This window comes from Lichenostomus cassidix, chromosome 1Aa (genome assembly GCF_008360975.1).
Source record: "Lichenostomus cassidix isolate B80296 chromosome 1Aa, HeHo_3.0, whole genome shotgun sequence".
In the NCBI taxonomy this organism is placed as follows: domain Eukaryota; kingdom Metazoa; phylum Chordata; class Aves; order Passeriformes; family Meliphagidae; genus Lichenostomus; species Lichenostomus cassidix.
Genome location: NC_139480.1, coordinates 42,966,408 through 42,991,154, shown reverse-complemented (window position 1 = coordinate 42,991,154; position 24,747 = coordinate 42,966,408). Strand labels below are relative to the sequence as shown.

Sequence of the window (24,747 nt, the reverse complement as noted above, 5' to 3'; positions counted from 1 at the left end):
TTCAAAGGGAAATTGCAATTAATCTTTTTTCACAACTAAAATGCTAGGTTCAGAAGTGAATTCCTCTAAAACACATATTAATTTTTTAATCTGCTTATTTTTGTTTCTGGCAAATGTTAATTTTTCTCAGGTAATCAGTTAAAAAAGACACTGCATTCAGGGAAAAAAACAAAGCCAAATCACTGGATTTATTTTTAGATCTTTAGATCTTAGGTGACAGTAAGACACCTTAAAAGTGAAAATTCTTCTCATTTTGTGACATTTGGACAAAGCTTTTGAATATTCACTGTAAATAGACAAAGGTTTTATAAACTGTCCCCTCAGCTCTACTTCTACTATGCCTTGACACTTGTCTGTCTATGGACAATATGGAAGCTTATAAACAGATTAGCTCTCAGAGACTGTTTTCATTTCCAATAAGAAACAAAATTGGCAGCATGACCACATCTAGCATGAGATGAGCATGCCTTTTATTTTCTTTGAGTATAATATGACATTGTTTATTTTTCCAGACTTTTGCAAAATGTTTTATTCCATAGATCAATGACTGTCATAAAATACGACTCCAGATGGAAATTTCCCCCACAATATCTGGGAGAAGTGGCTCACAGATGACTGCATTTTTGTTTTATGCTACAGCAACTTTTAAATGCTGGCACTGACATGATTTTGCCCTGAGAAGATCCTTCCTTTGCGGTCATTCATACAGCTTATGCAGGTGAGTAGTGCTCTTAGGCCTTGCCTATTGCCATGCTAAGAGTCCACCTGTGCTTGCAGAGTACACAACAGGTTTCACAGACTTTATTTACCACTTAGGAGAGTTAAACGGGATGTCAAAGTTTCCTCTGGAGACCAAGGAAGAAAGTCAATGATGACTTCTTCCAAGGACTGGAAGTTACGCCATCAGTTTTGGTGGAAGGTCCAGCAGTGACCACTTTTATGCTTTCCTGTCTCGGAGCTCCTAAACTCTGCCACAAATAAATAGATATCAATAATGCCAGTTTCACCAGCAAGTATATTTCAACATTGCTTAAGAAACCTAAGCACATCAGAGAGAAGTTTCTGCTGGCTCACCTTTGCCAAGCTCATGCTCCAGCCCAAAGCCCAAGCAGTGGAACTGGGGTTCCCCTGGCAGTCAGGGAGCATGGCACCAATCCTGGGAGCACAGCAGGCAGGGAGAACAGCAACCTCTGTGCAAGTCCCCTGTCATCACCCAAACTGGTGGCACAAGGGAGTTTGAAGCAAAGGCAGAGATGGGGAAGCTCATTGAGTTGCCTCAGTTGTGAACAACACTCAAGTCAGAGGCTTGACTATGAGTGAGATTTAAATAAATAACATTTGCTCCTAAATTAGCAGAAAAGAATAAACATTTTAAGATCTTCTGAGTGTTCTAAGAGAGAATAAGAGGCCTTGCTATACATCTGAAGAACTAAATTGTCTTAATTGCATCCTTGTGCAAAATAAAGCATTACATACAGAATAAAAATATTTTTAAGTGGATGGAAAAATCCACTGGGTTAAAAGAATACTACTGTCAGTTAAACATGTCCCTGCATTTGTGTTGTTCAAAAACAAGCTTTAATAAAAATGAGGAGTCTAATAGGAACATCTCCATGAATTAAAAAATAACAGCAATGGAAACAATCTCATAACGTAAGTAAACCTCTCCCTTCAATATTTGCAACTCAAGTATTACAGCATTCATTTAGGCCCTGGGAATGTGAAAGCATAAATTATTAATTATATGCTTTGTTCTATGAGAGGCCAGGTTTTATAATCCTTGTCTAGCTGAGATTCCTGTAATTTCAGTACCAGGTGCAAAGGTTGGGGCATTTAGCCCACCTAAAGAAGTGCCCACCATCAAACCAAAAGAGGGTAGGTTTAGAATAAATTTTAGGGAGAAATTCTTTCCTGTGAGGTTGATGAGGCACTGGAACCAATTGCCCAGAGATGTTTGGATGCCCCATTCCTGGAAGCATTCAAGGCTAGGTTGGATGGGGCTTTGAGCAAAATGATGTACGGAAAGGTGTCCCTGCCATGGCAGGGGTGTTGGGGCTAGATGATCTTGGAGGTCCTTTTCAACCCAAACCATTCTATGATTTCATGAAATGAAGAACATGAAATGAAGAACATGAAATGCACATCTCACTCAGAGGAGAAGGTACCAGGGTGCTGTGAGTGTGCCCATTACGCTGCTTTACCACCCAGACTGGTTGTCTCCTTGGAGAACTGTGCTCATTCTGGGTTAACTGGGGATCAACTGCATTGAACACCAGTTTGTGTTCAGACTTGGTCCATGTTGGTTCAGAACAAGACAAGGTACTTACTTGCATTTATGACTTTGGGAGTCAACTTCTTCCTCTGAAATCACATTTTCAGTAGTTTCTCCTGTCAACCTCTCTAGCTTTTTTCCGTCCAAACTGCTGCCAGGGAGACTGCTTTGCTTCTCTTCCCTAATATGAAAACCATGCTCCTGTCAATCTCACTGTCAGAATTGTTTCGGAGTCCTCATCCCACTCTCTATGCTGGGCTGTGCTCATCTGAATTTACCAAATGTCTGTACACCTGCTCTATGATCATTTTGCACCTAAAAAAGAACATGTTGGCATTAAAGCATTGTGAAACATAAAAAATGAATAAATCCCAAGCCCTAAATTGATTTACCTTGTTTATCTGGAATTTGCTGATAGAGTTAAACTCTGGAAGTAGAATACAAATAGTTAAGATCTGAATATGATTAGTTAAGATCTGAGTGAGGTATAACAGCATCAGAAGGTCAGAACTGTATACAGAAGATTAAAACCAAAATATGACCAGATTACTTCAAAACCTGCAGAAGCAGATCCTGCCAGGATATGTTTTCTGTTTCCATGCTTCTGAAAACCATGGCATATAGGATTTCTTTAAAATCTCTTTGTCTTTTCTAATTTCCCATGTCTTCCAAAATTTAGGTATAAGAATAAAAAAATTTAAAAAAGAAAAAGCAGTAAAGTTCATTCTTGCCCCAATAAAGACTTCAGACAAGGCTGTTAAGCTGTTAAATTAAACAGAACAAGTTTTGTGGGATGGGAAGTTCTTTGGCAATGACTCTGTAGATGAAACAGTCTAAAGTAACTTGTTCATAAATAGACCTAGAAACTCAGCATCAAAATTCTGTTCTTCATTTACTGTACAGCAAACTGCTCAGGGAGAATTAAAATGTATTCGGGTTTTTATCATTAGGCCTCAGAGAGCAGCTGGTCACTTCCATTGCCTTTGGATACATACCCTGCAGACTGATCCCCACTTGCCTGGTCAGCAAAAACAGTATTTTTTTCCAGCAAGAATAAAATCTCCTTGACAGAAGAGAAGGAGGAGAAGAGCCCAAGCTTTACTGCTCTTCTGCATAAAACCTTATAATCACTGGTGGTAAAATTACACTGGCAAAGAGCTGAGGACAGCAATGTGAAATCTGCCCCACCTAGGTGCAGAAAAGCTGGTAGAAAGCAAATGAGCCTGGTGGATGGCACAAGCTGGAGGAAGACCAGTGGGAAGTTCATCTTGACCAGAAAGGACCTGCAAAGTTCACTACCCAGCTGGGTGTGCAGTGGTCAAAGCAATGTGCTTATGGATGTCTGACCTCACCACGAAACAAGATTGCCTGGATACAGAGCACAGCTCAAAGACTCAGCAGGCAGCAGACTGTCTCCCAATTTGTTAGCAGAGACAGACATGGACCATTTAGAGGCTGTCTCCTTTTATAGGCTGCTTCTTGCTTAGTTTGCCTAGTTTTGCCTACTTCTGGTCATTTTTCTACTGTGTGTCTTCCCTGAGAACTCCCCAGCTGTGACATGGCATGCGTGCACAGGGCCTGTCTGCAGAAACCTACACCCATTAAATAATAATGGCAGAAACCCTCACAGGCACACTACTTTCCTGCTACTTCCACTCAGGGCCTTTTTCAAAGGCAGGCCGAGGTGGCAGCCATCTATCCTAGTAGGAGACTCTACGTGCTGAAACTTTTATAAATGTGAAATTAGCCACCTGCAATAACTGTTGTAAAATTGTTAAATTAGTAACGGTGATTAGTCTCACTTCTTGCTGGGATATCAGGGAACTAGCATGAAATAGCAGTAAAAAGGCTCCTACATAGTCCAGAAAATAAGTTAAACCAAGTCTTCCTCCCTCAGTGAAATCTAAAACCCTGCTGAACCCACTGCCTGCTTTGCAAGAACTTTGTCACCCTATATCCCCACTGAAATAGCACAAAAGCAAACAGGAAAGAGTGATCCATTTTTTAATGCCTGCTAAAAATTAATCTGGCATGAAGAGAATTACAAGTCACAAGATGCCACAGAAAACTGGAATGTTTAAGCTTAATAAAATCACAGTTCCCAACCCAATTTTTTTCCCAGTTTGAGGCGTCCAATCTTCAACATACATTATTTAATTCAACGAAGTACGTGGAAGCTCTGAATAAATAGCATGGCTTCACTCAAGCATGTACTGTATCACAGAAGGATCCACTTCCTCTGCCATCAGACTGGCGTGCAGACTTTGGATCGTCGCTTCCTTCCCCAAACGCTGTTTCCACAGGACAAATGCAGCTACAATCTGTGACTGCAGGTTGTGAGGGTGATTGACTTTACATCGATAGATGTCAGTATGGGACAAACCCAAGCACAGAACTACGTGCTCCCATTCAGGTCCCAGCCTCCTTGCAAGCTTGTTCAACTGCTGATCTGTTGGTGATATCTTCAAAACGCATGGTGCAATTTCAGTTAAATCTGTACAAGAGAAGAAAAAAAGAGAAAGCGTGTGTGTGTTACTAGGCAATGCTGCAAATATTAATGGGAGATTTTGACAAAGCAGGGAATAAGCATGAGCAAAACTGAGGTGAAAGAATTAATTAATTAAAGAAATAGAATACATGTTTACCTAGAAAAAATAATTACATAATCAACCAGAAGATTAATCAGAGGAAAACTAGTACTCAGTGGACCATAATAGGGAGCCTTGTGGTTTTGGATGTCAGTAATTCAGACATCAGAACTGTGCACCAAAGCAAAGACTTCCAAAAGTAATTATAGATTTCGGGGCAGTAAACAAGAAAGGTTTTCAGGGAACCCATTTCCAGCAGCCATCATCCTCTGAAAGTCAATCTGCTTGCACCAGTATGATATAGTGACAAATAATAAATATAGTTATAGTGACCAATAACACCTTATTGCTCCTATTCTGTGACTCCATTTACACACTTCAGAAATAACTTTAATTCCTTAGTTACCAGGTATTACCTTTCTTTTTGGCCTTTTTTCTTTTTTTTTGGTTTTTTTTTCCTGAGGCTTGTTCACAGGAAATTCTGTCTCCTAGGATGTTATTTACCTTTGTGCCCTGTCCTATATGGCAAACTCATCTTGAGGAGACCAGCCTTGAGGGCTTTTCCTTTATTTGAATGAATCCCTAAGCATGGTTCATGTGAACCCAAATGAACAGGGCATCAACACTGCTCACCAATACACATTATGCTTCCTAATCCCTCAGCCCAGTTCTTGTAACACTCCTGAAAACAGGCATGTATGTGCTACAGCTCCATTCATCTGAGCTCCTAAAAGCTGTTTTCAGGAGAGTGCAAGGAGGTCCCACTTTTTCTCAGAGATTTTTGCCTGATGTTTCATCCCTCAGCATTGTCCAAGTACTCAACAGAACATGCTCTTCATCTAAAGAGATGTTTAACATTGAACTGGTACCTGAGGAGGACAGGATCAATACAACTACCAAAACAGTTTTCACAGGCAGCATTAAGGTAGCTGTAATTATCAGTGCTAAAGATCTTGTAGGAACTGAACCAAGCATTTCTTACATACACAACTGATCTGTTTATGTGTTGCCTAGGATAATCTGATAATTAAAAAAAAGGGATTCATACAAACAGTGTTAGTAGCTGAGTGAGAATACAGTGCTATTCAGAAACATGCTGTGTGGGATCCATCTCACCTAACTACAGATAACACCTCCTGAACTAAATATGCTAGGATTAATTATTGCTAAGAAGAGAAATAAATGGCAATAAATAAAATAAAATAAAAATAAATGACAATACATGGCTCTTCTAAAATACAAACCCTCTCACTGAAAACAAGATGTCTAAAATAATCAGATTAATTATTCCTCTAAATGTGAACATTTCTCTCCATTGATTGTAAAAGGAGCACTGGGTATAAGCTCAAATGTTGACACTAATGCTGAAAACAGCCAGTGCCAGTGAAATGATTCTCTCTCTGCTTACAAGTTAAAACCACATGCCAGCATTTAAAAAGGTGCATTTAGAAAAGCAGCCTAAAATACTGACAAAGCATATTTGTTCTTCAATACCCTTTGTGATCAAAAGCTGAAATGAAGAGTCAATGCAGTCTGCAATTGCTGCTCTACTTCTGTTGCTGAAGACACTGCGACAAAACACAGGCAAAATATCCCCATGAAAAATGCTGATTACAGCCTGTTGGTCTGAAGAAGCAGACTGTCTACACAAGTGCTGCTTTGCAAAATCTAATTTATAGCTCCAATATCATGCTCACAGTCTCCACTACAGCAGAACAGCAACACCAGAAAGCACCATTCCTTCATTTTATCAAAAGTAATTGTTTTTGCATAGAACACCCAGAGCCTGCAAATGTTTGTACAATTTAAGCCAAATAATACATAAGAACTATACAAAGCTGCTTTGAGTAAAGAGAAAATTGCTTTCTGAAGACTGTTTAGGTCCCTTTGATCTTTCTGTCTCCAGATTGCCCAAGGAATCTGGGGTAAGTGCTGGTTTGTGGACAGGGCAGGGGATGCACAACTTCTGGAGAAGGCTGAGCAATACCGGCGGGGCTGCCCTATGTTGTCACATCACACGTGACACCAGTTGCACAGGTAAGTCAGGACAAGGCAGTATCTTTCATGAATGCAAATAGCTGAGACTAAAATAAATATAGCTACACTGTGCTGTCACCAACACTACTTTTGATATTAAACCCTTTCCTTGGCTTAGCCTTGGTCAGCTACTAAGTGTGCACCCACAGCAGTGATACCTGCCAGCCTGGGCTTTTTGCTCTCATGCTGGAGCTCTTATACATCACGTCCACTAGCAGAATGATTTTGTGATACTGACATGCAATCAAGCAAGAAGGCCTATCAGCCTGTCAGCTTGTCCATCCAGCTTTCGATATTGGGCAGGTTTTTTACTACAACAAGTATCTTGCCTTCAGTCTGTTATCAGCCCTTTAATAAGGATCAGAATAAAACCCATCCAGGAGATCTTTTCATCTTACTCTTACCATCTGATTCTAATATGGATGTGGAAAATTCTGGGACAGAAGCCAAATGTTAAATTTAATACAAAGCACTATTATTTCAGTCCCATTTTATTTTCTGTGATAGCTCATTTTCAGCACTGATACAAAGTCACTGAGGAAAATCTGAGATAAATATTACATGACAGGCAATGTTATTTAGAGGTATAGAGAAATATTTCATGAGATATTTCAGTTATGACAAATGCAAAATCACAAAAAGACTTGGATATGTTCTAGGATTAATGCCACTCCTAATTTAATAAACATAATAGCATTTCAGGTGAAATAGAAATTAGTTCCCTGTGCTCATGCCCAAACTGCTTTGAATACATGGCAAAAACATTAAAGATGTCCTTTTTTAAGCTATGTTTACTACAAACTCTCATTTATAATCTCCATTTGCCAGGAACTGCCTGAGGGAGGTAATGAGATTAGAGCAGAAGTTTCAATTATGCAGATCCTGAAGTTGCATTTGAGAGATACTTTTAGGATACTGAGACTTCATTTTTGAAAAAAAAGTGAAGCTCTTCTTGCTCTAGGTGGGTATAATGAGTAAGTGTAAGTGCTTATGTTAGGCATGCACTTCCACTGAGCAAAACGAGGACTGCACTGTTAAAAATGGGAAGAAGAGAGACTTGGGGCACCAGCAGAGCATGTTGAGGGTTTCTCTAGAGAAGGCAATTTGTGCTGCTTGTCACTTCCAGTGAGAGCACCAACTCAAACACTGTGACCAGCTGGGGTCTAGGCTGCAAGGTGCCAGGGCCACATGCTGCAGAGATTTAGAGGCTGAAGTCTCACTGCTCATGCTGAAGCCACCAAGTCCCTGAGGAACAAGGAGCCAACAGCTTTGTGCTGGAGAGGGAGCTAGCCTGGTGCAGAACTTCTCTCCTGGCACCGCCAGCCAGCTGGCTGGCATGGTTCCTGGGACCATGAAAATCCCCTTCCACAGGGCTGGAGATGGGAAGCACACTCTCCACTGTGGTTTTGAAGCAGCAACTGACCCAGAGAAAGACCTGTAGCTCTTTCTATTCAAGGCTGCAGCACAAGGGAATGTGCTTCTCCCCATCTGTGGCTCACTGGTGAAGGAAGCTCGTCCACACTAAGCCTTTATCCTAGTTGTTCCAGTTAAAAACCAGGAGATGTTGACAACTTCTGGCCTGTGTGTACATCTGTACTTCCAGACCACTGCACAAACCAGGAGTTACAATGGTGCTGGCGAGTATGGACAGGAAACAGAGCTGGATATAAATAGACAGTATCACAGATAGAGACCAGACAAAACAGAGTCACCCAGATAACACACGGGGCAAAGGCAGACAGTCACCACTTTTGCATTTCTTTTTCTTCAGAACCTCTCTAGCTTTAAGTAGGAGACTCCAAGAAGATATTGGAAGAATCAGGGGGATGGAGAATAAATTCACCTCAGCTGTGTCCCACTTGGCACAAATGGGAGGATGCAGGACAAAGTCCACACAGGAGACAGCAGCAAAAAGGGCTGAGGCATTTCTGGGTGAACTGCAAAGCAGCCAGCTGATTCCTCAGGACTGCTGGGGTACAAAGTGCCTTGTGGTTTTGTCTAAAGGACCCTTCTCCATGTATGTATGGCTTCATTGTGCACTACCCAAAAGCATTTGTTGGAGTTTTGGAGTGACTTGTCCTGTATGAAGTCAATACATTTTAACACAAACCAAACTTTTTGGCTTTTGCTCCCTGCTGTGTAAAAAGGACTTTGATGGAAATTCTGTATCTGAATCCAAAGTGCTGAAAAAGTCTCAATCAGTTGCTGCCTAATCCTACAAGAAAAAAGCCACAGGCAGCTCAGGAGTCAGTTGGGAAGTCAGGGATATATAATGCCCCATCTTTTACCTGATAACTAATAAATCTATCTGTTGGGAAAGGTGTTTTTGCAGACTGGTCTCTGCTTCCAGTACTGCCTCTGTATTTTATCCATTTAAAGGACCATGTACATACTTGTTAGATAAGACAGAAGAAGCCATGGAAGAGGAAATGGGAATCCAGGTATCTCTGAGCTGCACATTCTAATGCTGAGGTGCACAGACATACCCCATTTCCCCTGGTAAATCATTACAGCAAAAAATATAAAGATTTCCCTGGGAAGGGTCAAAAATGCTTCCTAGCCTCCAGAGCAGCACCTGAGAGAAAACTCTCCTGGGACTCAAGAAGTATGCTGAAATCAAGCATGCAAGAGCCCTTGGCAGAAACAATGCTAGGAAAATGCTACTTTCTAAATATAATCACATCAGAAACATGAAGTTGAGTCTGGGCTTTGGACCCTGCATAACTGGAATGAGACTGTAAAGGGGACTAACTGCTTAGGCATGTATCTGGCCTCAGCACCTCCTCCTGCTGGGTGTATGGAGTCCTTCAGCAATCAGATATTAGCCATGATATCTTATCAGATATTAGCTATGATGTCTGAAGAGCTCAAAGCAAATATTTCAGATTTGGTCATCTTTTCTGGCATCTGGAGTAGTTTTTCCCTGAGAAGTGCTAAAGTTAGATTAAGAGGTCCTACGAGCAGCAAACCAAAGAAGCCTCCCTTCCCCCAGGATGTGAATACTTACAGCTGACTTCAGGTCTTCTTCAGATGCTTACCTGTTCTTGAGACACTCATTAAACTGTTCCTCTTCTCCACAGCAAATAAGCAAGGTTTCTTGAAGTTGCACAAGAGGTTCGGAAGCTCCTAGGGGTACGTGCATACACAACACCCCACAGCAGAGGAGTGCATGGCCTTGGCTACTAGAAGATATTAAACTAAAAGGGACTCTGAAGCCCCTCAGAGCCATTGTGGCTAATGTGCCATCAGACAATGGCATGTGGGGCACTTCAGGTAAAGGAAAACATACATAATAATGAATTCTAGCATGAGGTTCTGCTTCTCTGCTTCCTTCCAGCCCCCTCAGAGCGCAACACACTCAATTCAACTAGCCTGAGCCACAGACCCAGCACTGGCACTGAATGAGCATGGTTGCCAAGGCTGTGTGCTGTGTGTTTTGGCAGCTGTGCTATGTTCCAGAAATTCTTTAGTGACTGAATGTCACAACAGTAAACATCAACATCTTGCACATAAACAGATGTATTTGCTTCAGAGTAAAATCCCCTTGGTGTGAGCACAGTGGTGAGAGTGTGTCATGAAGCAAAACAACACTGGGCACTTCAGGTCAGACAGGCTTTCATGAGAAGCGAGGTGGGGTTGCAGAACCTGAACTGAAGGACAGTATTTAATGCTCAGATTTCTAGGACCTACAATCCCCCTGAGCCACCAGAGATGCAGGACAAAGGGACAGCAGAGAAGAAGCATTTTGAGGGATCCCAGTAAATGCTATAGATCACTGAAGTCAAACACAAGATTATAGGAGAGATCCTGGTGAGAAGGATGAAATAAACAGAGGTGGGTAACTGCAGGGGATGGTTTGGCTTGACTTGCTAGAAAAGAAGATGAGAGTTTACAGTAGGTCTCCATTTGTACAGCTGCTTTGCTGCTTTCTTGTTCAGCTGTTCTCTCCCAACACTGTCCTAAAAGATGAAACAGCAGGCAAATGGCTGTCCTCTTCCTACATCACATTCAAATTCATAAGCCAACCTGCAGTCATGAATGACTGGAGTGCCAGACAGGAAATTATCACACTGGATATACAACACTTGGAAGGTCTTCATGGAGCATGCAGCCCTTAGTCCTTCCTGTGCAAGTTAAAAGTTATCATGAAGCATTATAAGGTTATTTCATTGCTGTTAACTTTAGGGTCTAATTACGGATCTGTTTAAGCACAAGAAACAAGTCCCAGTTGCTAATCAGTGAAAAAGAGTAAAACAGCCTCTCCAGAAACCACCCCCTACTATATAATTTGGGTGGTGTTTTTTAATCTTGTTGTCGTTGTTGCTAATTAAACACCAGACTGATTCACAGGCTGAGAAGGGAACATTAGTATTTTGCAACAGTTCCAAATAATCATGCTCTAGAGAACATGGAAAAATATTTCTCTTCTAGGTATCAGCACATACATATCTTCTACGCATCTGTAAACAGCATGGATCACTCAGCCCATCCAAAGTCTACTCAAACCCACCAAGTCTACCTCCTGGTTTCAGTCGTTTTTAAAAGAGTGTTTGACCAAGGAGAAAGAAGAATTGAACTGTACTATTTGCTGACAGATACCTGATCCCATTAGAGATATCTCGCCATATATAAAGTTAATACACTCAGCTTAAATTCACTTGCAGAAGAAGAGTAAGATAACTTGGAGAAGTTCAAGAACATCTCATCATCTCATCTCATCTCATCTCATCTCATCTCATCTCATCTCACCTCATCTCAACAGAGATCTCTGTCCTCTGCTTGAGAAATCCAAATTCTTCCTCCCACAGAGTTGACTCAGCATAAGAAAATCCCAGTGATGGAAAACTTGCACCTTTGTAAGAACAACAGGTCCAATACCTTCTTAAGAATATATGCCATCTTCCCTAATGCAATCACTTCAAATCTTGGTCAGTTAAATACCCAGAGTAAACTACAGAATGGAATCTGTACAATAAGAACATTGAAAGAAAACCACCCAAAACAAAGCTTTAGAAAGCAGCGTATTTTTTTCAACTGACCACATTAAGTAAAACAAATCTGACAGAAAATTTTATGTTCATTTGAGTAGTTATGCTTCACAGTTTCTGTAACTTGATAACTTCTGATCTGATGAATGCAAACATTATGTAGAGAATTTGCATGAATAAAACCATCTTCTGTCAATTAGTGATCATAAACCACTTACTCGTAAGTATAATTCTATCATGGTAATTTACATTTCCAAGTATCTTAATTAAATTTTGAAAGATGCTAATCAAAATGAAAGTAAATATTAAATATGTTTTTAAGACTGGCTGCATTCTACCACATTGTGCTGGTTTTTATGACTTGCATTAAAGGATAGGAAGTTTTCTGTCTTATTTCTAATAAATTGGAATCTACCATACATATGACAGCCACTAAATAAATTGTGACCACGATCCTTTGATAATCAAATCTATGGTAACTTTAAACAATCTCCCTGAAGTGAAGCACAATGCACCCAAGGTACCAAATTCAGGTCCTTCCTGCCAAAAGCTTGCTGGGACTCTGCATTAGTGGTGTAATTAAAAAGTACATATATATTCATTTGTTGGCAGCTCTTCTCCTCTGTGAGCTCTAAAACATCACACTTTGTGACATTAAGTACATTTTGTGTATTAGGGTAAGAAAAAAAGACAGCATCAAATTTTGTGAATCTACAGACGATTCAAGAACACAAATGTTTCTATTTTGGCTCAATACCAGCAGCCAATTCATATATTCTTTATCACTTGCTCATGACTGCCTAGTAGCTGCAGATGTGGAAGTAGACTGCTAAAACTGGAAACATAAACATTCAGATTTCATGACAAAAGTTTTCTGTGGTATTCCTACTATTCATTTTCAGTAGCCACACAGTTTTCTTGAACATTTTTAACCTATCTTACAAGTTTTGTACCTCTAGCGATCTCTGCTATGCTGATAGTCTTCAGTACTAATCTATGTTAAACAGATTGACAAAGAAGGCTGTAAATGAATTAATTCTGTTGTCAATTTCCACCCTTTTCAAGCCATAGGGAGCAATTCGTGTTTAAGGAGCTGAAAGAGACTGGGTTTTCATATCTTTGTTCAAATTTTACTGGAAAAAGCAAGGAGGAGGTTTCAGGAGTTAATAGTGTGGATGTTATTTCATCTCCCATGCAAAAAATTAATTACAATCCCATACAGTATTTCTGTGCATGAAATTTCTGCCTACCATGAAATCACATAATTCATCTCATAAATAAATGGCGGATGCAGATGCATGCAAGGAAAAGAACCTATGCAAAGTAAACCCAAATACAACATACTATAATGTCTACTCTCTTTTCAGGCAGGATGACCCTACAGGCAGGACTGGACTTAATCACACTGTGGTTTTATATATATATATATTATTTTTTTTTACCTTTTTATTTGAGCAGCATTTAATGTTCCTCTAGACACTGAAGAAGAAGTAAATATTGCCTGATATTTCCTAATAACTTCTATAATTTTATACATTAGTGAGAAGTATGCATCAGCACTGAAGCCACAGCTAATGATAGCATCCCTGCAGTTATACCTTTGGTGTAAATGCATGAATAGGTTCAGCGTGCAGCAATACACTGAGGAAAAAAAGAAGTATCTACTCAATTGTTAGGTTTTGTGGAACATCCAAGCTTTTAGGAATTACTAGATGGCACAAAGCCACCTGCTAGCAAGAGCAGATGTGAGCAGAGAGTCTTTGTTTTACAGGTCAGCAGTCACACCAACAGTCAACTCTATAAATAATGCTGAAAAAATTAAGTTCTGAAGTATGTCACTGCATTTCTATATACTTTTGAAAGCTCTGCATCTCCTAGTGAATTGGATGGTGTTTGATAATACAGCATTTTCAACCTGTGAAGCACACAGAGCCGTAATTTCTCTTAGTCAGGTTTCTTCCCCATGCTATCACAAATAACAATAAATGATCAGCGGGTGTTTGCATGAAATCGTGATGATCATAAGACACGTTCATATTTGTTGTAGACTTCTCATGGTATCATAGGAGGCAAATGTTTACCCCTGTGGGTCGGGCAGCTCTGACAGAGTAATTCACCCACTCTAAGTGAAAAACAAAGATAACTGGAGCCAATTAATGATTGTTTTGTCAGCGGGGTGACAAACTCATCATGCAACTTTTGTCAGGGGATTGGGTTTGACAGATGTTTCTGTAATGTTGATTTCAAAAAGCCTGAGCTGTCTTTCAAAGAGCTGAGGCAAGTGTTAATCCTGCTGCTCCTTCACATGCAAGAATCAAAGCATACTCCTTAGGCTTTTAATCTGCTGACTACAAGAAGTGAGTGAACTTTTTTTACCAGCAACTTTCCTATCTAGAAATCTTCCTAAAGGCTGCAGCATTTCAGCAATAAAATCATGTGCTTGAACTTTAGCTATCAGTATTTCTTTCATGTAATAACAACGACATTGCCAGTATGAAGGACTGTTTTCTTCTAAAACAAAAATAATCATACATGTTTCCCTTGCAGGAATTAAATCAAATATGACAATAAGACATTATTGTCATATTTAGCCTTGATAGAATTACTCATTCCTTCTCAAGATTTTTTTTCTTCAAGTTGGCTCTTCTTTTTGCTTTGGCTTGAGTCATTAAAAATATCAGAATCAAAGATCTGCACAACAGATGGAGCTCAGTTGTGAAGAATGCCTTTGGCTGGTGAGGATTTTGCCTGGCAGGTGTCAAACCAAAATTAATACTGCACATATTATAGTGAAGTGAGACTGCGTTCCTTTCTGACCACAAACATATATTAATAGAACAAGCCATGCAGAGCAAACTAAAACAGTAGTATCATTATGCTGAATCCTCCACTGCTTGGCATTTTATTTAATCACTTACATCCATGCAAAACAAGTAAACAAAATGCAACAGGTTAGTTTAGTATCTCTTTACAGACATTTTGCACAGGTGTAAAAGGCTTCACAAAAATGCCATAAGCAACATGGACTTACACCCCTCCTGGTTTCTTTTCTTCTTCCATTTTTTGCATCAGTGCTCTAAATGCTTATGAACTTTAGTAGACTTTTTGACATTTCAAAAGCCACAGGAAAAACAGGTACTGGTACTAAAAGAACACTGCTCAGCTACCATCAGTTGCTATGTCTGGCTTGCCAAATGTGATTCAACAGCCTGAGTAAGAAGATAAAGCTTTCCATAGGTGCCAGGAAGGAGGGCTTCAGGTGGCATCACCTGCTTCTCTCCATTTTCAGATGAGTGGGAAGTTTAGCATCACAACCAGCTCTCTCAAGTGCCGAGTCGCTTGAAGATCCGCAAGAAACCAGTTTGTAATCTCATGGCTGGTTTCACAGATCCATACTGTACAACAGCAATTTAGCTAACCAACAGAGCAGTAATTTTAGAAGGTCACAGCCACAAGCAAATTTTCTCTAAAGCAAATGCAAGAATGTATTTGTGTGTGTGTATATATATACACACACGCATATTTTTTCAAAATCTTAAGTAAAAAATATTAAAGTCTTAGGTATATGTAAGTCAAATCCATTCCCTTTTTAAATTTAATTTCCACAAATTCAGGTTAGGGATCTGTCACCTGATGTTGGTAGGAAATGGGTGAAAACGGGAGGGTGGGTGAAGTAGTTTCCGACACGGAGGTCCTGACTTTAAAGAGCGCACTTTCCAGCAGCACAGCTTGGATGAGCACTTCTTTCCCCCGAGTCAGCACTGACCTCACAGCCCTCAGTCACCATGTGCTCAGCGGCGTGGCTCGTGGCTGCCCTGTGACAGGGCTGCTGCTGGGTGACACCACACGCTGCTGTTACGCTGCAGTCACTGGAGATCCCAAGACAGAGCGCAAAGTAAGGAGATGACTCACAGCTGCAACCACGCACTCGAAGGATGAGGACCCAATTACTCTTCTACTCACTCAGGAATAACATTTTGCCAAAGTAGCTGAAGCAAGTTCAAAATCAAACAAGCTATTAGCAAACATTTGTATTACTTAGGCTATCTGTAGCAGATTAATGCTAGTATTAGCGGGACGATTCATATGCAAAACTTAAACATCTGAAAAAATATTTTGCTTAAACAATTCATTTTCATGTCTCATGCATTGAGAATGTTTGCCCTCATAGTTTTGTAGTCTACTAGCTGCCAGACTTTGATCCAGAATTGAAATTTCAATCATTTTGGCTTTTGCACCTAACAAATCAGAAACAAAAATGTTTTAACACCAGAATGAAAAGGCTGGAAGATCGACAGATCATAAAAGATTTGTTTTACTTGGTTTGGTATTTTTACACAGCTATGTCTAATCTAAGTAAGACTGAAACAAAACCAAAAGGCAAAACAAAAAACTAGACAAATCTCTTCTGTCCCAGAGATGCAGAAATACAAGCATTGTTTGTATCCCTGGAGGAACCAAACCTGAAATCCTGCCACAAACAAGAGAGAAGGGCTGTTATTTCCTTGACAACTGTTCCTGACATCACAGCAACCTCCTAGAGGTAACAATGGAAAACCGATCTTAAAATGGACCTTTTTCTTTGCTTAAACAAACATCTTTTTAATTCTGCAAACTCAGAAATAAAAGAAACCAAGAGGCTTTTTTCATAATGCTGAAAATTTTAGCACTGAAACTGTAAACTGTAAACATCAACATCTTTACCTTCCTTCCTTCTTTAGATGAAGCCCATTATGCATTGTTTTACTTCATTAAAGAAATCAAACACCTTGAAATAGACCTTCTAATTGATTTTGGGGTTAGATAGGGTGAAGTATTTTGACCTTTGCATTCAACACATTACCTAATTTTGCGTGTGTGCGCCTCAGAGAAGAGGTGAATGACCTGGCAATGCAAGGTTAACACATTCTGCAGAAGTGGCCTCAGATTTCCCTTTGGGGAAATGTGCTACACCACATCAGCTTATGCAAACCCAGCCGTGCTGTGTACAAACCACACAGTGCCTGCCCACCTAACTAGGCCTTCCACTTGCACTTTAGTGTGTGGAAATATCCGAATGACAGAGGCTTCATGTGCAAGTTTGCAGGCACAAATGCAGACGATAGATGAGAATTTGCCTGCAATTCTTTGGTGCTCTCTGTTCTTGGGATTCCAGCTTTCTAAATCTGTTATGGAGCCTAGGCGTTGTATACTAAAGCTGTAAGACTGACCTATTTAAGTATCTTTATTCAGTTTTGTTGATTAAAATTGGGGGCTTCTTATTTACTCAAAAAAGATTGACAAGAGCATGAAGGTACTGCTACCACTCAGGCTTTTCAAGACATGCTGTTTACTAGGCATTACTTAGTGATATTTATCCTGTATTTGAAACATTTGAGAACTTCAGGCACCCCCTGAAAAATCCTTTCTTGAGGCATCTTGGTATTTATACATGTACAAAGGTTTTCACTTCCAAAATTGCCAAGTAAATGGGGATAGTCAAGCTGAAAACTGTAAAGAGCCTTATGGTTTTCAGGAAGCTCTGTGCAGGCAGATTGTGAGACTCGAGACAAGAATCCTTGGATCACCTCAAGAAGCCACATCCAGTTTTTAAACAATCCAGGTCTAAAGCATTTGACAAAGAGATTCAACAGACCCCTTCTGTAAACCAAGCAAGGAAAGTAGAAGCCATTTTTAATACGGTTCTTTGTGTCATGCAATTATTTCCACATGAAAGTAGAGAAAATCAGTCAACCAAGGATGCCTGTGTCTGTAAGTAAGGCAGGAGCACAGCTTTTAGAGGGAGCAAAAGTCTGTTTGGAACAGCTGAACAAAAGCTTGATGAAGGAATTTAAAACAACATAGAAAATTGTCTCAGATACACAACTGAAAAAAAATTGTAGCTCTGTGAACCCACAGAATGCTATTTTAAAGACAGTTTCATTAAGAAACACAGCTTGAGAGTGTCTCTCAAATAAGATCAGAGCTACATGCAGGGACAGCAGGAGGCAGCTGAAGCAATCTGCAGCACAGCCCTGGTGCTCATCAGTCTCTGACCCTGAGAAATAAGATAATTACTGCATGAGTGTGCACATTAGACAAAACCAGAAAGTCTGGGAAAATAATTATCTCTGCTAGAAAGAGAAGGTGAGAACTCCTCAGGTTTTACACAGTGGTCTACAGCTCTGTATGTCCCAACCTGATATACTTTCTTAGACTGACAACACAGCTGTGGCTTTAATTTTGAAGTCCACATTTTTCTGTGGGAATCATTAAATATAACATATTTGTCCTGTTCAACAGAAAAACAAATCCATCACTATTTTTTTTAATTCCTCTGAAGCCTTAATTTAATTGTGCAACATTTGCTTAGAAACATATTTGAAGATGTTTTAGATATGACCTCATTGGTACACCATCCCAGGCTTTCCAGGAACTCTGAACAAACAGCCTCTTTGCCTTTCTTGTGTCTGAACTACTGTATTTTATGGCTTCCACACTATACTGTCTGGAAGTTCCCTGTGTGACTGGGAGGGGAGATGTTGTGCTAAATACAATATTTAGGGAGAGGAGTTTGCAATCCATGGCATGGGTTGTGAAAAAGGCTTTACTGTATGTATTAGGTAATATACAGAGATTGCTGTGATTATGTTCAAACAACTCCAAAGAGCTGGGCCTGCAACAGGTGAAAGAGGAAAAGCACCAGAGGAGCCAACAGCCCAGCAGCTCATCTATCCTGGATTTCCTGCTCATGACCACAGCTTTGAAAGGTGCCCATCTCCAGATGCTGATGGAGCCCTGCTTCACCCCTGCAGTTTTAACCAGAGAAGCTAATTTACCTGGTCTCAGAAAGGTAAATAATAGATTGTCCCAAATAATCTTGAGTATGGAACTGAGCATACTGGAATATGGAAATCCACTGAGGTACTGATAATAAAAGGGAGCAGACAATCAAAGGGATGAGCTGCTATTTGAGGTAGAAAGGCTGAAATGTTATGGAAACAAATAGGCACATATCTGCACCTCACCTCTATTCTGCCGGTTGCTTCACATGGAATTCTAAGGCATTGGGTTCAATATGGAAAAACATACCTTTGATTCAAATTTTGATGTTTGCATTTACACGAAGTGATAGTTTTTCCAGGACAGTTCATTATGTAGATTCCTTTTGGTCTGTCACTCTTAGCACTGGCTTAGTCTATTTCCACCTTGTGCCATCTTCTCGATCTCTCTTCTCTTCCTTGCCTCATATTGCAGTAGCTGAAGGACTCTGGAGCTGGGACAAGGTGCTCCCACCATGTCTATCCACCACAGAAAGGCAGCTGGTCTGTCTCCCAACTCATGCTGGGCAGGCATGCAGCCCTCCCACTGGATAGATGGACTTGTCTGTCAAAGGTATGTTGCAAGTTTTTCCATCACAAAAATCCCCTCCTACTTTTAAAAAATGCACTTGTTTTTTTTCTTTTTCTCTTCCTTCTCCAACTCTTTCTCTCCTTCCCCACCCACTTCTTCCCCACTCCACTTTTTGTGCAGGAAGGAGAGTGACAGGGAGAATAATGATTTCCTCAGCTTCTGTTGGAAAAAAACCACAAAAATTTTCCACCAAGAGTGAATTTTTTTCTGGTTTGTTTTGTTTGGGTTTTTTTTCCCAGTGAGGTTCAGAAGCCATATTTTAAATTTAAAATTTCCTAAATAAGGGTCCTGTTAATACTGTCCTTTGGTGTGGAAGGTAGCAGAGACCTGGTACCTCTGTTTCACTTAGCACAGATCCCAGCTGTAAGTGTGGCAAGAGGTCAGCTGGAATTTTTCTCTTGAGTTGCATCTTTTCAAACCTCCTTTCAGGGTTTCAGTTGTATAAATGAAACCCCATATCCCAGCATGGATGCACATTGTCATGCTTTCCTTCTGCCAGTTGGCTCTGCACATCCCAGTTCCTACTGCCTCCACATGTTCAAGAAGGAAGGAGGAAAGCACTGGTGAACAAGGAGAGGACCAGAGTGGCCAAAAGCTGCAGCAGCCTCCCCATGCATGGACAGAGCATCACAGATGGGTGCAGCTGGTAAAGGAGAAGAAAAAGGCGCTGAGACCATTGATTTTCCAATGGCATTGATGAGCAGGGGTCTGAGCAGGTTTGGGACCCTTCAGTCACTGATGAGAACAGAATGTGTGCATGCACTGCACACTATGCTGGTGTCAGCTCAGGAGTCAGCCTTGTTTAAGGTGTGCTTTGTCTGAGCAGATGGCAAAGCATGACGGCTGCTGGGTTGAGGTTTTGCTGACAAACCAGCCCCCAGCTGTTTTCAAAAATAGATTGCTGCTCTCTTTACCAATGCAAAAATAGCCATCTCCCTAATTCCCTCCTTCAAAATATTATTTTTGGTATTACAGGAGCATATACCTAGCCAGACTATATAATTAACATTACACAATTTTTAATTACCTACCTACAACCATCTTCCTGCTGTAACTGGTGGTGGTGTTGAAGGGTTGTTGTTTTGCTGGGGGTTTTTTTGAGACTACCATGAAAATTTGAATTCCCAGGTAGAAACTCACTCGGTGCAGAACCTGCACTACAAGGTGTAGAAGGTAACCCAAGGTGTAGAGCTGTACCATGTCCCCCATGAAAAAAGCTTGCGATACAGAAACAAGCCGAAACCTCATTTGCAATAGCAAGTACATAAGGCAGGACTGTACCAGAAAAGACAGTGACAGAAAGACATACTGATCTAGTTTATTCCTTCATCTGTTGGGGTTTTTTTCATTTATTTTTGTCCAGGAATGTCATCTAAGCCTAGGTTGATAACTGACTGGGAACCTTCCAGCAGAATCTCCAAGTGTGTGCTGTGACCACGGGGCAGCAGTTATCCCTCCTTCTGGCAGCACAGCAGGGCTCACTAGCACAGCAGGATGTAACTCCATATCACACTGACCCAGCAGCAGGGTGTTGCCCTCCTGAAACTCAACTATCTACAAATCGTGAAACAAGTGAAAGTCCAGTGACCTTGCCGGCACAAGCAAGTTCCAGGCAAACCAACACAAATACAGCTCTTGGAACCATGATGAGTTCTGGGGATAAATAACCATCATCCTCTTTCCTCCATGCCTCTGAGTTTGCTTGCTCCTGGAAATAGTGGAAGAAACACCCCAACTGCGTGTACACACACGCACTTCTCAGCAGATCAACAGCAAATGTTGATCCAGCAACTGTAGCTGGAACACAGCAACCCTACACCAGCAATAAAGCACCACTGGGTCAGACGTTATGGTGTCAGCCCAAATTAAGCATCACGAAGCATGCATCTGCCAAGCCAGCAGTCCTCCTTAGCTTCAGTGAGCCATGAGCAGTGCTGTGTGGAATTGCTGCTTTCCACATGGAATATCTCATTCAGAGCAGGGGCTGTCACAGCAACTGCAATAACACCACTGATTTTTGGTGTGATAAACTGTATTTAGAGCAGGAAAGTATTGCTCTGTGAGCTGAAAAGCAAACCAAACAATGAGCAATAAAGTCATGAGCTTCAGACCAAAGGTTTAAATATCTGGTGTTGGTCCCATTTCCCAAAGCAAAGGGCAGTTAATGTACACTGTAGACATTTTCTGTCTGAAGCAATACTGACACATAATCTCTTTATTTATACAGCACATGAAGTGTCCTGCATGTCCACCTACACAATGGTCTGATTCTAGATCCACCCTGCTGTTGTTTGTGGGAGGAAATCCAGGTGTGTTGCAGAACTGATAGGTCCTGATGTTCCGCAACAACATCAGGCAGAAAAGACAACGTGATTGCTTCCTCACAAGTCTCCAAGGTCCTCCTAGACCAATTTTAAAAAAGGAGAGGCAGGGAGAGGAGGGAATGGTAGACAGATCTGTGGTGGAACTACAAACTCAGGATTTCTGGAGTCTTTGTCATATGCTGTAATTACAAAATCATGCCTCCTGTCTTCAGCAAAAACCAGCAAACCTTTTTTCTCAGGGTATGAGATGATTAGGAAATTTCCTAAGCTTACCTTGCTTTGGTTTCTTCCCTCCTTTCAAAACGTGATTTCAAAAAAGGATCAGACCATTGAATGCAGTCTGGACTTTTGTTTCCAAATACTTCTTTCAGCATGGAAAGGACCAATCATGGAATAACCAAGCAAGTCACCCTGTTATGCAACAGACAAGGAAACTGTTTGTGCTAGTACACTGTGTTTTTAATTTCTCTGAAGGCTGCTTTCCCCCAGGGAATTCCAGTAATCTGACTGATTGAAGTGTGTTTTGACAAGTTATAACAGTCCAGAAAACCCACCTATGAAATTACATCCTGGTAGCATCTTCCAAAGTAAACTGAAATCTTGGTATCACATCTCATTTTACAAAGTACTGTGCCATAGCTTTCATTTGTTATGAGAACATAGTTTGAGTTTTAGGCATAGATAGCAGGTGGTGTTACACCTAATGATGTACAGCAAGATGTACTACTCCTACCAGTCTCATACTGCCTTTTGCTTGCCACTGCCATGGGGAGAAAATATTTGACTGGGTAGGAAGCTCTTATATATAAAGAATTTAGGATTCAGAGGGCAGAAGTTTTAAAATGCTACAAGTTTAAACATTTCGAAAAGTGAGTCACAGTAAGTATGGATGGGCCAACCCCATTCTGTCTCCAGGCTCAGTTGCAGCCCAGATGAATTAGCACATCCTGGAGATATCTACTAGGAAGACAAAGGAGACAGAGGCAGTGAAAAGCAAGGAAGTCCCAGACTAACATATTTCATTTTTCCACATTTTTCTTCCTGAATATCCCAAAACAGAAAGCAGACAGATTTTTTGCAGAAGTTACCAGGATTTATTAAAGACAGGATATTGATATGAAACATTCATGACCCTCAACTTAGCAGTATTTCTCTTGGATGGGATAACAAAGTAAATTTATTACACATCAGTGCCAAGAAGCTCATAATAAAAATACAGATTATAGTTCTCAGCTTCATCAACTCAAACCAGATATTGTTGAAAAAACAGTCCAGCAGGAAGATTGTCTTGTAAGATACTTGCAGTACCAAAGCAACATATGAAATACATATTTTATCTAACAATAGGATATGAAGCAAACTATTTGATTTAAAGACGCTGACACAAAGGCAGCCTGTGAAGACATGAGAAGGAGACCCCTTGTCATGTTATCCCAGGTGTGAAGTGTGCAGAGGAAGATAGATTGATAGATATGTTAGACATGGGCAAAGCAAGCAGAGATTTTATTGCATCTTGAGTTGATGATTTTATGAGATTTGAAATAAATTAATATAGCATGGATAAAGCAAGATAGAGAAATACTGCAACTTCTTGGGAAGCCAGGCTTCAACAAAGGTTCAGGCAGATCACAGCCACAGCAAACCTTCACATCAGTTCTACCCTGATCATTTAGTTCCCTCTCCTCTTCTGTTTCTGACCTTCATTCCTTTCTTTATTGGAACATATCTAGTGGAGAATTAAGTAATCAAGGACCAATTTATTGAGTTCCTGATGGTGAGATCTGAATATTTCATTCTGCTTCTGATGCACTCCCTACAAAAGCAAAGATCTCTCTTCAAAATGCTCCCAGAGCTTGCCTGTTTGGCATCTGCATGAACACCTAACACATCAGCCTGCTGTGAAAGGAGGAACTCGTATGTCCTTAGGTATGATTGAAGGCATTGTCACTGCTGAAAGTTTCCATAAACCAGAGTATAACAGACCAACCCTTTAACAACTCATCTCTCCTAATTTCCAGACATACTACCAAGGGGAAAAATTTATTCTGCCAAGGATTTCCAGTGTTTCCAATTCCTCACTTCTTCCATCTCATCCTCAGGAAAAACAAAGCAAAGCCAAAAAAAAACCCCTCCCCCAAATTACCAAAACAAAGAAAAATTAAACAAACAAAACAAGTAAGTACCACAGTGTTTCTAACTACCTTCCAAAATACAACAAACAAAAAAGCATTTAAAATTGCTCTAGTTTGGGAAAGTTGCTAACCGTGAGATCTCTCATGTGTGTCTGTGTTTAATAGAGAATGTAATGGAAAAAAAAATAGAACTTTAGTGACCATCCAAGAAAGATTTCATGAAAAACAGGGTGGAAGGGAGTTTGTTTGGATTTAATGTTTCCCCAGAAGCATCTCTAGTCCAAACATTACACCACAGGTCAAATGGAGGGGAGCCAGAAAGTGAAACATATTAAAAATAACCCCTAAAAAGGAAAGTGAAAGTGTCCAGTCTAGTTAGAATCATAGAATGGTTTGGGTTGGAAGAGACCTTAAAGATAATCTAGTTCCCACCCCACTGCCATGGACAGGGACACCTTTCAGTACACCAGGTTGCTCCAAGCCCCTTCCAATCTGGCCTTGAACACCTCCAGGAATGAGGAATCTACAACATCTCTAGGCAACCTGTTCCAGTGTCTCATCACTCTCACAACAAAGAATTTCTCCCTAATATTTAATCTAAACCTGCCCTCTTTCAGTTTGAAGCCATTCCTCCTTGTTCTGTCACAACATGTCCTTGCAAAAAATCTCCTTCCAAGTTCTACCTTTTGTGACCATGAATTAGTAAATACTGCAACCTACACATGGGAAGTCCAACAGAAAAATATAGGTCCAGCTTATAAAATTCTTCCTGACTGGTACTACTGCTTTTAAGTAAGCTTACATTAAAATACTTCTGTTTGGAACTGTCAGTTTAAAATACTATGAACTGTCGTCAGCCCTCTGTTTTAGCCCTTTCAAGATGCCTCCTTGCAGACAGAGAAGCTCAGCAAAGCTTTTACATGAGACCACCTGCCACCAAGATCAGACAAACTGTATGGGGCAGATGCCTTGGTAATATTTTATAGCAATAAAGTTCATCTTGCCAATCTGTTC

The 24,747-nt window shown here is 40.5% G+C and overlaps 1 protein-coding gene across 2 annotated transcripts in view; it reads right to left on the bottom strand.

Annotated features, from left to right (window-relative positions):
* Window positions 1–4,260: 4,260 nt before the first annotated feature.
* CRADD (CARD and death domain containing adaptor protein) overlaps window positions 4,261–24,747 on the bottom strand; it is a 72,947-nt gene continuing 52,460 nt past the window's right edge. For both annotated transcript variants that reach the window (XM_085046615.1, XM_085046616.1), the window contains exon 3: window positions 4,261–4,766. In XM_085046615.1, the coding sequence (XP_084902741.1) occupies window positions 4,471–4,766 (296 nt within the window). In that variant the 3' untranslated portion in view covers window positions 4,261–4,470. The remainder of the gene's footprint in view (window positions 4,767–24,747) is intronic.